This window comes from Capra hircus, chromosome 6 (genome assembly GCF_001704415.2).
Source record: "Capra hircus breed San Clemente chromosome 6, ASM170441v1, whole genome shotgun sequence".
In the NCBI taxonomy this organism is placed as follows: Eukaryota; Metazoa; Chordata; class Mammalia; order Artiodactyla; family Bovidae; genus Capra; species Capra hircus.
In genome coordinates, this window is record NC_030813.1 from 98,319,321 (window position 1) to 98,332,202 (window position 12,882).

At 36.9% G+C, this 12,882-nt stretch overlaps 1 protein-coding gene across 2 annotated transcripts in view; it reads left to right on the forward strand.

Moving 5' to 3' along the window:
- Nucleotides 1-12,882, forward strand: part of COPS4 (COP9 signalosome subunit 4) — a 38,622-nt gene that overhangs the window by 24,964 nt on the left and 776 nt on the right. Inside the window, exons 7-9 of one of the 2 annotated variants that reach the window (XM_018049672.1) lie at nucleotides 1,325-1,495; nucleotides 5,289-5,404; nucleotides 7,047-7,131. In XM_018049672.1, coding sequence (XP_017905161.1) covers nucleotides 1,325-1,495; nucleotides 5,289-5,404; nucleotides 7,047-7,131 — 372 coding nt within the window. The remainder of the gene's footprint in view (nucleotides 1-1,324; nucleotides 1,496-5,288; nucleotides 5,405-7,046; nucleotides 7,132-12,882) is intronic. The other variant, XM_018049673.1, reaches the window with a different exon arrangement.

A 12,882-nucleotide genomic window follows, 5' to 3' on the forward strand; every position in this document is an offset into this window, starting at 1 on the left:
ATTTTATTTTCATTAGTTCACTTTTTAATATCATCAGTTATCATGTGATTTTCCACCACTTAAAGGTACTCGAAGGTGTAAATTGAGACTATGAAAATCAAGTTTTCCATCTGAGAAATGTTGTTCATCTTTTATCAATTGTTTATTATTACCAGAAGGATGCATGTTTGTTACAGAAATATAAGTAAGCAAGAAGAAGAAAATAGCAGTTAGCTGTAATTTGAACCATTTGTAACATTTTGGCATATGACTGGTTCTCCATATCCATGGGTTCTGCATCTGCAAATTCAACCACCCATGGATTAAAAATATTTGGGGAAAAATTTTTTAGAACGTTCCCAAAGCAAAACTTGAATTTGCCAGCCAAAACTATTTATATAACATTTACATTGTATTTACATTTACATTGTATTACATTACATTACAATGTACATTGTATTATACATAATCTGGAGATGATCTAAAATATGAGAGGATATATGAAGGTGATGTAAATAGAGCATCATTCTACTTAAGTGACTTTTGCATTGGCAGGTTTTGGTATTTATGAGGGAGTCTTGGAACCAGGCCCTGTTGGCTACTGAGAGAATGATTGTGTATCATAGTCTTCACAGATGAATATAGTTGATCCTTATTATTCACAGATTCCATGTAGGTGAATCTACCTCCTTGCTAAAATTTGTCACCCCCTCCCAAATCAATACTTGAGGTGCTTTTACAGTCATTTGCAGACATGTGCAGAGCAGCAAGAAATTTGAGCCCCCTACTTATTTATATTGTTTCCAGCTGGTGTCAAACAAGGTGATGTTCTACATTGTTTCAGCTCTCCTACTATAAACAAATGTCCTTTTTTGTGGTCTATTTGATACTCTTCACATTTTCACACATTTGTTGATGGTTTTGCTGTTTTTAAATGGTCCCCAAGCATAGTGTCATAGTATTATATTGTGTTCTCAAGTGTGGCAGGTCTGTGATGTGTCTTATGGAGAATATACGTGTGGTAAGTTAGATAAGTTCTTTCACATGAGTTTATAGTGTAAGCCATAAATTAAGGTGCCTTTAAACAAACACACAAGACGAGATTACATGTTGACCAGCCGACAAAAATGCTGTGACCAGGAGCTCATAGAAACCTAATCCTGTGTCAACCATAGGAGCAGCAGTTGAGTATTCACTAATTCAGTGTTGGCAGTGACTTTATAGGACATGGCTACTACAAATGATGAGGATCAACTGTATATTTTAGTAGGCAAAAATTGGGTCCTAAGAAAGATTTTCACTGAAAGAAGAGTGAGAGTATTTGATGCTCATTTGTTTCCCTTAGGACAGCAGCGTTCTCGGATGCTAGCTACTCTTTTTAAGGATGAAAGGTGCCAGCAGCTTGCTGCTTATGGGATCCTAGAGAAAATGTACCTAGATAGGATCATCAGAGGAAATCAACTTCAAGAATTTGCTGCCATGCTGATGCCTCACCAGAAAGCAACTACAGCTGATGGTAATGACTGCTTCTTATAAGTATGTGGTAGTGAACATTCGGGTCACACTAGTGGAACATATTTTAAATTTGAAGAGTCTTGATATCTTTCTGTAATATTTTTATCTAATGCTTGATAAGAAATGAATATTGACTGAAGATGAATATCATACATGGATATGTGTTTGAAATATAAGGGTAGACCTATTGGAAAGCATTTTTTGGAATATTTTTTGGAAACTGAAAAGGCAGAAGAATTATAGGCTAGGCTTATAGCACCTGATTTTTTTAAAACTCAAACCATTTGGTAAGTACCTTAATGAATTTTAAACATCAGTTTGTAACAGAACATAATTACCCAGTCCTGTTTTAGATAGAGCAAAATTTGGCACAGTAGCTTGTGCAAGCTTATTAAGGGGTAAGTGTTTCCAATAAGAATAGAACTTGGTGTTGTGTTTCCTACTATTTGCTTAAGTCAGACTATCTTTGCTGGGAAAGATTTTTTAATAGATGCTTGTTCATAATGTCAATAATTTTATGTATGTTCATCTATAGAGATTTTAAGGTAGCTTATAACAGTAGCACACATGACTAAAAATACCGATGTAGATCACTAGAAATATGGAAAAGGTCAAGACAGACATGCAGATCTGTCAAACTCATTGCCTTGGACTCACTGTCATCCCATATTGAACAGAATCTAGCTGTATACAATTATTTATATAAGATTTGGCAAAAAGGTATGTATACCTCACCAGTCACTGCCCTAGATCCCAGATTTACTGAAACAATTATATTGACCTATTGAATTTCTTTTATTTAATTGTACATTAAGAAACAAATAATTATCTTTCTGTCTAAAGGAGATAATTAATTCTATAGAATATTCTTTATGAAGATAGTGAGAAAAATTCCATTTCAGTCTTAGGATTAGTTGTAATTCTCCAAGCACTTGATTTAATTTAAATAATGTGAGTTGATAAACTGATTGATTTTCTTAATTTGATAGGCTGCTAGAAAGTTTAAAAAATTAAACTTGTAGCCCACCTGTAATGGGTGTGTTTTGACCATTGCTATTCTTTTTTTTCTAATTTTAAGATTTCTTATCTCCTGTGTATTCTGAGCAACTTTAATAAATTATTTTGCAGGAAGTTATCTGATAAAAGCTAAATAAATAAGAAAAAGTTTCCAGAACTGATGTAGTTAAACTTCAGATTTGACTTTGTGCTTTCTGGCCAGAGAAAGAAAAAATAAAATCAGATTACTCTTCTAAAATGAGGGATTCTAACTAGGATCTCTGAGAATGCAAATGATTTTCAAATTTCTCACAGGAAACTGTGTATATAGGACAGGTATTTTGTCTTCTTCTTCCATTTTAGCCTTTGTTACTTTATTTATTTTTCGTGACCATCTTTGTTTATTGTCATTACAACCCCTAGGCTAGCACTCTTGAGACATAGTGTTGTTACTCTTACAATTCAGCAGTTTTAGCATATTCCCAGGGTTTTACAGTGTTACTGCTAAGCTGTTTTCTGCTCTGTAGATTTGCCTATTCTGATCATTTCATATAAACGGAACCATACAGTGTGTGATCTGTTGTGACTGGCTTCTTTCACTTGCCTTGATGTTTCCACGGTTCATCTGTGTTGTAGTGTACATCAGTACTTCATTCGCTTTTATTGCCAGATAACATTGTGTTACCTCATTTTATTTCATCAGTTGATGGACAGTTAGGTTCTGTTGTGAACATTCATGTAAAAGTTTTTGTACGGACATAGGTTTTTTATTTTTTTAATTTTTGATTCTCTTGGATATATATCTAGGAGTGGAATTACTGGGTCATATGGTAGCTAATGTCTGTACAAAAACTCTTACATGAATGTTCACATCAGCGTTGAACACCCTAAATGTCCATCAGCTGGTAAAGAGGTATGCTGCAGTCCATGGGGTCATAAAGAGTTGGACATGACTGGGCACCTGAATAGCAACAGCTGCATGGTAACTATATTTATTCTTTTGAGGAGCTGCCAGACTGTTTTCCAAAGTGACTGCCGCAGTTTACCTTCCTGTGTGTGAGGGTTCCATTTTCTCCATGTTTTCTCCCACAGTTGTTATTCTCTGTCTTTTTGATTGTCTTCATACGCACTAGTCATCCTAGTGGGTATGAAGTGTGGTATCTTGTTATGGTTTTGACTTGCATTTCCCCGAGGGCTTAATGATGTTGAACACCTTTTCATATGCTTATTGACCACTTGTAAATTGGGTTATTTGTTTTTTCTTTATTATTAAATTGTGTGAATTCTTATATATTCTAGATGTTATCATTGCCAGATAAATGTCTTCTCCCATTGTATGTGTTGTTTCTTCACTGTTGATGGTATCTTTTGAAACCCAAAAGTTATTAATTAATTTTTATGAAATCCAATTTATGTTTTTTCTTTTGTTGTTTGTACTTTAAGTGTTGTATCTAAAAGGCTGTTGCCTAATCCAGGGTCATGAAAAGTTGCTCTGTTTTCTTCTATAAGTTTTATAATTGCAGCACTTATATTTAGGTATTTGATTAATGTTAAATTAATTTTTGTATGTGGTGTGAAGTAGGGGTCCAACTTTACTTTGCCTGTGAATATTCAGCTGTCCTAGCACCATTTGTTGGACTCTTATTTCCCCACTGAATTACCTTGGCATCTTTGGTGGCAATCAGTTGACTGTAAATGTGACTTTATTTCTGGACTCTAAATTCTATTCCGTTATTCTATATGTCTGTCTTCACACCAGAATTCCCCGGTCTTGATTACTGTGTCTCAGTAGTAAAATCAGAAAATCAGAAATTTTGAGCCTTTCAGCTTTGTTCTTTTTCAGAATTGTTTTGGCTCCTCTGGGTCCTTTGAGTTTCCATGTGAATTTTAAGATGAGTTTGTCAATCTCTGTGAAGAAGCCAGATGGGATTTTGTTAGGGACCGCACTGAGCCTGTAGATCAATTTGGGGAGTTAACAATATTAAATCTTCTATATTTTCCTATTTATTTAGGTCTTTATATTGGAAAGTGGCTAAGAGAGTCAATCTTAAAAGTCCTCATCACAAGAAAAAAATTGTAACTGTGAGGTGATGATGCTAGTTAACTAAACTGGTGATGATCATTTCACAGTATATACATATATCAACTCACTGTGTTATATACCTTAAATGAATACAATGTTACATGTTAATTATATCTCAATAAAAGGGAAAAAAAGAATTGGGTGAGCCCAACAGTCTAACACTTTCAGGATGGGGCCTTAGGTCCAGAACTCTGTCAGGCCCTGTTTTATCTTTCTTAGGGGAAGATCCTATGCCTGAGATCTCACGAAGGGATCTTGCCATCCAAACACTTCTCACATTTGCCTCAGGACAGTGCTTGTGCAGTGCCCAGAGAAATAGAGACATTCCCATTGCTCTGTATGTTTTGACTTATCAAGCTGTAAGCATGATTGCATGAATGCTGCTGCTTGCTGATGAAATCTGTGCTTATAGCAAGAGAAGAGAAGGCAATGAAGCTGCTAACTAGTCCAAGGAAGCAAAAGCCCAAATCCAGAGGACTAAATCTGTTCAGCTAATAAGTAGCTACTTGCCAGTCATCTTCTAAATGTTACTTTTATTCAATTGTATGATTCCAAATGTACCAATTAGGGTATCTTGGTTGCTTTTAAAATGTTGATAAGAATAAAGACAATGATTATGAATTATTACATGTCTGGAAAATTTTTTTTTTAAAGATGCATTTTTTAAGAGTGTAAACCTAGTTTCAAAATTATAACTTTCTTATTTATATTTAAGGTTCTAGCATCTTGGACAGAGCTGTTATTGAACACAATTTATTGTCTGCAAGCAAATTATATAATAATATTACTTTTGAAGAACTTGGAGCCCTTTTAGAGATTCCTGCAGCTAAGGTATTTTCTTATTTCCAATACATAAAAAGGAAGTTAAGAGACTAAATCATTGATATAAAGAGAAAATAAAATACATACAGTTGGACCTCAAGAACTGTGGATGAAAAATTTGTGGATATGGAGGGGGCCAGCTGTATTCATTGTACTACTCCATTTTATGTAAGGGTCTGGAGCCTCAGTGGATTTTGGTAGCCAGGGCCCTCATGGAACCAACCCCCCAGGGCTGATATTGAGGGATGACTATAATCGGTAAATATTATATACATTGTATGTATACAATAAAAACATAAATAAAAAGCCTCAGATAAATGGAAGTAAATTATTTGAGTGTTAAAATAGTACTATAATGGAATTAATTGTCTTTGGTTTTGGATTTTTTTTAAGTTGTAATTCATGGTAAAGTGACCTAGAATGGAAATCTTAAAGGGGTTCCAGGTTATGATTCCCATTTTGTAAGAATATCTTTGTTTCATATCTGTTCAAATCCACTTCAAAGTGGTTTCTGATTTTTAACTACCATTTGCCTCAGTTCTTTTTCCTGCCCTTTAATGACTATGGTAATACTATAAGCTATTCTATTGTAACTTCTGTGGTTGATTTAACTTAAGAAGTTGGCTGCGTTATTAGGGAGTTGATTTCATTCTTAGTCATGATTTGGTTGGCTATGTGTAAATTCCAGAAAAGTGCCAGTATTATTTAGAGGGTATTTCAGGTGTCATCTACAAAACACTCTGTTAATTTTAGATAAAGCAAGCAATCAACCTTACTTTTACTAACTTGTAGACCTTAAAGTCATGCAGTTATGGTCATGTCTCCTTTATCTGGTAGAAAATACTGAATTAAAATTTCACTAACACAGTTCCTTTACATGTATGCATTTCATACACAATGGAGGCAGTGGAACCATTTTGGAACCAAAGCTTTAGTTCCCATTAATAGATGCTTGCTTCTTAGGCTTTGAGGCATAACTTCCTTGCTGAGACTAAGGGAAGTGAATATATTTTTAGCAGTAAATGCTAGCACAGTCTGTTCGGGAGTGAATTAGGGTTGATTATGAACATGATCAGAATTACTATGACTATTACAATCCAGTTTCCTTAACAGACAGTAAACATGAAGTAATGTCTTTAGGAATCAGAGGACTTTCTGCTCCCCTTTAATTGTCTTTTAAGTCCTTTCATTTCCCTGTTAAATTTGAACACTCTTCTTCCTTTCAGTTTTTCCTTCAAAAAAACTACTGTCTTAAATAGTTTTGGGGGTGATAATGTGAAAACTGAACTGAAGTGGAATAAGAAAAGCTAGGGATTTTTTTGAGGTGTGGATCCCAGAGAGAAGAAAAATTGTGAGTTTGATTTTGAGCAGAGAGGAAAAATTGCTAAGAGGGCTAGGTGCTTGTTCAAAATCTTACAAGAGAAACAGATCCCAGTTAGCGTAAAAGAATGGATTGTACCCAGAAAGAATTGGGGAATTAAATAGGCAGATTTACAAGATTTGCTCTTGTAACAAACGGCAGATGAACACATACATAAGGCTTAGTGATGGTCAGCTAACCCAAAAGCTTTCAGTTCTGTTGATGAGCATGTGTGAATAACTCGATATGATAATTAAAATGTCTAAGAGTTTTGTTTTTTTTTTTAAACAGGCAGAAAAGATAGCATCACAAATGATCACAGAAGGACGTATGAATGGATTTATTGATCAGATTGATGGGATAGTTCATTTTGAAAGTAAGAAGTTTTGCTTGGTTATAGCATGATGAAATGACAGTATTGTGTATTTGTGATTAAAACATGCTGAGTGAGCAATTGCCAAGCATTTTCCTTTGACTCAGAATCTTACTACTGGAATGAACTTATTTCCTAGAGAAATTGTTGTTGTTGTTGTTCAGTCACTCAGTCGGGTCTGACTCTTTGTGACCCCATGGACTACAGCATGCCAGGCTTCCCATCCTTCACCATGAGCAGGAGCTTGCTCAAACTCATGTCCATCGAGTTGGTGATGCCATCCAACCATCTCATTCTCTATCATCCCCTTTTCCTGCCTTCAGTCTTTCCCAGCATCAGGGTCTTTTCCAGTGAGTCAGTTCTTCACATCAGGTGGCCACAGTATTGGAGCTTTTCTTTAGGATTGACTAGTTCGGTCTCCTTGCAGTCCGAACGCAAGGAGGAAGAATGGAAACTGGGATTGCTGTATTCATTCATTTACTCACCAAACATTTATTGACTGTACCATGTAATGGGTGTGTAGAAAGGACAGTTGCATTTCCTATTCAACAGCTCACTAAACTGATGGAGGCAGACAGATAAGTAGATCTCGTTTGTCTTAATACCTCCTCAGCCCCTCTTGCCACCTCACTTGTGCCCTGGACCTTACTGTACCAGAACCATTCTGCTTGGACAGTTGTGGCTTGAAATACCCGACTCTGGCCATGGCCTTTCCCCAGCCTTTCTAGTGGTCTCTCTCGGGTACGTCTGCTTCACCTCTTCCTTGACCGTGCTGGAGCCTTCTGTCTGTGACTTTCACTTTCCTCCTGTCATCCTAGCCCTTTAAAATTCTTTTACTTTATCTTATTATTTTAAAAAGTTGTTTGTATTTGGCTGTGCCTCGTTGTGGCATGCAGGATCTTTTTTTTTCTAAGTTGCAGCATATGAACTCTTTAGTTACGGCATGTGGGATCTAGTTCCCTGACCAGGGATTGAACCCAGGTCCCCTGCATTGGGAGTACAGAGTCTTAACCACGGGACCTCCAGGGACGTCTCCCTTTTTAAAGTTTTGCTGTTCTTCCTATCCAGCTTAGAGTTCATGGTTCATCATTTCAGTTACTCTTTCGCAGAGGCCCCAGACCACTTGCCTACTAACTTTGTTCCTGCTGTCCAGCAGGTCTTCACCTTGAATGACCCCATCCTTCGGCTTGTCCAGGCCTGTCCTTGAGTAGCTGAACTAGGGTTGCTGGACAAGAGTCAAGAGTCCCAGATTGATTGATAGGGCTGCAAATCCAGGGTCCTCGGTTCTCCACACTGCCTGGGATTCTTCGTACATTTCTCTAGCCCACTCTTTTTCCCTATTCTGCTGTGACTGGTTCTGATCTCAGTTTCCTAAATCTCCGACTTTTGTCCTCCTTCACCCAGGAGAAAACTGCGTTTCCTGTTCATAGAAGGAAAAAAAAGCTGTTCATATGAAATTATCTTAACTTCTTTATCAGATTTATAAACTCCTAAATGTTAAATATACATTGAATTTTGTCTTTTTCTTCTTTCATGTTATGCTGGAGATGGTTTCCATCTCTCTCTCTAGTTCTTCCACTTAGGATCCCTTCTCCGAACTCTGCCACTCCCTACCCCCAACAGAAATCTTTTTAAAGAACTTGAGCTTAGCAATTATTTTGTCCATTTTCATCTTTTTTCCCCCTCCTTTGTTGGCTTCTTTCTATCAATATTGAAACATACTTGGGTCTCTTCTGTTTAAGTAAAAATCCTTTTATCTTTCAGGCTTCATCTTGGCTTTGCATCATATCGCATAGGGTTGACCACTTACTCCTTTTTGATTGCCCCCCACCCCCTTGACTTTTGTCCATCTTCTTCACCATGTTCTCCTGCTTCTCCTCCTTTTTCTCCAGGTGTTCTTCCCAGCCATCTCTGTAGACTCTGTAGTGCTTTACATTTAAATATTGGGGCTGCTTAGGACTTACTCCTCAGCTTTTTTCTCCTTGCTCTGCTGAGTTACCCTAGTAACCTAGTACCCTCTCATCTACTCCTGTTGATCCATCTCTATGCAGACAATACTTAGATTTCTAGTGTAAGTCTCCCTTCTGAATCCCAGACTCAGCGGCTCTAATTGACAAGTAGGTGTTTCCCACCTGACTGCTTCGTGGTCATCTCAGAAGGAACATATCCAAAACCACATTGACCATTTCCCCTCCCTGCCTGCCTCTCAGAACAACCAACCAGCTATCCAGAACTAGAGTGTTCACCTTCTCCAGCACCCTTATCCTTGACCCCTTCTTTTCTTTGCTGCCCAGAATCCTTTCAACTTTGTCTTATGTGTATCTAGAATCCACATACTTTTCTTCATTTGTTCCTGTGACCACTCTATTCTAAGCTCCTGTACCCTCTTTTGGGCTTAAGAAATAGCCTAAGTTTTTTCTCATGTCTGCAATTGCTCCTTTCTAGTCCCATTGCCCTGCTATAGCCAGAGTGATCATGATCTTTGAAAAATGCAAATAGGCAGAAAAAAGAAATAAAAACCAAATGATTCAGTGTTACTCTATTCCATTACATGCTGGTTGAATGGTTTCCCCATTGCTTGTAGAGTAAAATTCTGCAAAGTCTCCGAAAGATCGTGCATGACCCTTTATGAATTTCTCTTTCCAGTCCAGCCCACAGGTCTTTTTGTTTTCTCCATCACTGTAAGTTCCTTCCCACATCAGACATTCCAGAATAGCCATCCCTCCACAGCTAGCCTCTCCAGTCATCTTCTATTTGTCCCCATGTCTTAGTTTCAACAGCGTTAATCAATAATGATTTTCCTGACTCCTCAGTTTAGGAGTAGCTCTAAGTAATATGTTCTTGTCACCCTGAATTTCTTGCTGGCATTAATCATAATTATTTCCATTTCTGTAGCTCTTTGTCTAAATGCCTGTTTCTGTTACCAAGCTCAGCTTCCTAGTGATCAATATTAAGTGTTTCTTGTTCTCCATGGTATGTCCAACATCTTTTCCAATGCCCTGCCTATTGTAAGTGGGAAATAAATAATTATTGAATTAACAAATACAGTATATGATGAATAGTATAGCAGAGGGGTCACCAAGTAAAAGAACAATTTAAATTAATGTCTGCCAACTTGATAGAATATGGAATATTTTCCTTTCTAATTTTCTTAGATTAAAAAAATTACAATGGTAAATCTGCTCTTATTAAGTAAATATTACACCAGTGACTAAAGGAAGAGTCTCTAATATCTTTTCACTTTCTCTTGCATTCCTCTAACCCCACCTGTCTGGCACAACTAGTATCAGTCTGAAATCTTGTCTGTCTTTCTGCATACTTATATAGAGAAGTAAAAAAAGGTAGGGACTTTAAAAAATGGCGTCCTGCCTTAAAGTACATAGTATTCTACAAAGTGTTTTTTTTTTTTAAGTTAATGTACCGTGAACATATTTTCAAGTCACTAGATATAAAATCTAATTTATTTGTTTTAATAGTTGTGTGGTTATTTCATGGAGTTCAACTATTCACCTGTTGCTAGACATTCAGGTGGTTTCCTTGTGCAAATCTTTAAATCCTGGGACACTTAGTTCTCTAGAACGAAGTCTCAGAAGTTGCATACTTTGATGTTGCAGAGGATATATGTATTTTGATTAATAGCTACTCAGAAGGCTGTAGCCATTTACACTTCCACCAACATGAGAGAATGAAGCTTTAGCAATTGGATATTCTTTTTTTTTTTTCATCTTTTGCCAGTTGTTGGGGGGAAATACTACATTATTGTCTTACTGTACATTTCCTTGGCACTGGTGAAGTTTAAATCTTTCATGTATTGGTCTTTAGCATTTTCTCATCTGTGAATTGTTATTTTTTCTTACATATTTCCTTCCTTTCTTCTCCATACCTTTCCTATATCAATGTTACAGATACTTTTCTCATTCTATCAGTTGTGTTTCTGTTAGGCAATGTGTACCATAAACCCTAACCCCAGACACATTTAGAAGTTTTTTTTGCAGCCAAATATGTCCATTTTAAATTTTATGACTTTTGTGTTTTCTGTATTGAGTAAGAAAGTCTCCTTCATTTTGGGGTTAAATTAATATTTAAAGTTTCTTTAATATTTTATTTATTGTTTTATATTTACAAATTCAGTCTGTAGTTCATTTTTGTATATAATTTTAAGTCATAGTCTAGCTGTTTTTTTTTAAAGATAGATTGCCAATTATATGAGTATCATTTATTAAATAAAGCATCCTTTCTGATCTTTGAAGTGTATTAGGTTTCACGTGGTGCTGGTTGTAAAGAACCCGACTGCCAGTGCAGGAAATGTAAGAGATGTGGGTTTGATCCCTGGGTCAGGAAGATCCCGTGGAGTAGGGCAAGGCAACCTACTCCAGTATTCTTGCCTGGAGAATCCCATGGGCAGAGGAGCCTGGCGGGCTGCAGTCTGTAGAGTTGCAAAGAGTCGGACACAACTGAAGCGACTTAGCACGCACACACGTTTCACAAATTAGTTTGGATCTCTTTCTGTTCCATGGATCTGTAACAATATTGCGTAATTTATAAGAGAGTTTGCTGTTGATAGAGCAGACCCTGTCCCTCCACTACTATTTTTTAATTGAGTTGAGATTCACATCTGTGAGATTAATCATTCAGTATCATTTAGTATGTTTCCAGTGTTGTACAGCCACCATCTCTGCCTGGTTCCAGAATAGTTTTATCTTCTCAAAAAGAAGCCCCATGCCCCTTAAGCACTTACTCCTCATACCTCTCTCTCTCCAGCCCCTGGCAGCTAATTTCTGTTGTTTCTGTGGATTTACCTGTTGTGGATATTTGATATGAATGAAACCATGCAATATGTGACCTTTCAGCTTCTTTCACGTAATGTAGTGTTTTCAAGTTTCACTCATGTTATAACATGTAGTCAGTACTTCATTCCTTTCTAAGGCTGAATAATACTTAGTTGTGTAGATGTACCATAATCCTTTCCCTGTTTTTAATTTTCAAAATTATCTTGGCTATTCTCAAACATCAGTTTTTCCATATTAACTTCAGTAATTTTATCTTGTTCAGGAAGCAAAACAGAGAAAGGGGGGATTGTCTTGGAAATTTCTTTAAATTTATGTATTAATAGAAGAGGACTGATATTTTTAAGATATTACGTCTTTCCAGCTGGAAATGTGGTTTGTATCTACTCAAGTTATTTTATGTCCTTTAGTCAGATTTTACAGTTTTTTTTCCTGTCATTAATTCTGTGCCCAAATTTGTAAATGTTGATGCTGTTTTGGATGGAGCTGCTCCCTCCCTAGTTTTTCATTTCTAACTGCAGATTGCTGTGCAGAGAAAAGCCTGCTAGATCATGAGGTTTTTTGTTTGGAGTTTAAATATTAAAATATTCTTTAGAGTCCAGTAGAGACAGCGTGGAGTAGGTAAATAGGCTTACTTTCCCCAGTAGGTGGCAGTGTCTTATGAAGGTATAAAGTGAAAGAACGTGAAAGTCGCTCAGTCCTGTCGAACTCTTTGTGACCCCACAGACTATACACTCCATGGAATTCTCCAGGCCAGAATACTGTGAGTGGGTAGCCTTTCCCTTCTCCAGGGGATCTTCCCAATCCAAGGATCCAACCCAGGTCTCCTGCGTTGCAGGCAGATTTTTTACCAACTGAGCCACCAGGGAAGCCCAAGAATCCTGGAGTGGGTAGCCTGTCCCTCCTCCAGGGGATCTTAAGGTATAAACTGAGTGAGAAAAGTACTTCAGTGCTTTAACTTCAGTGA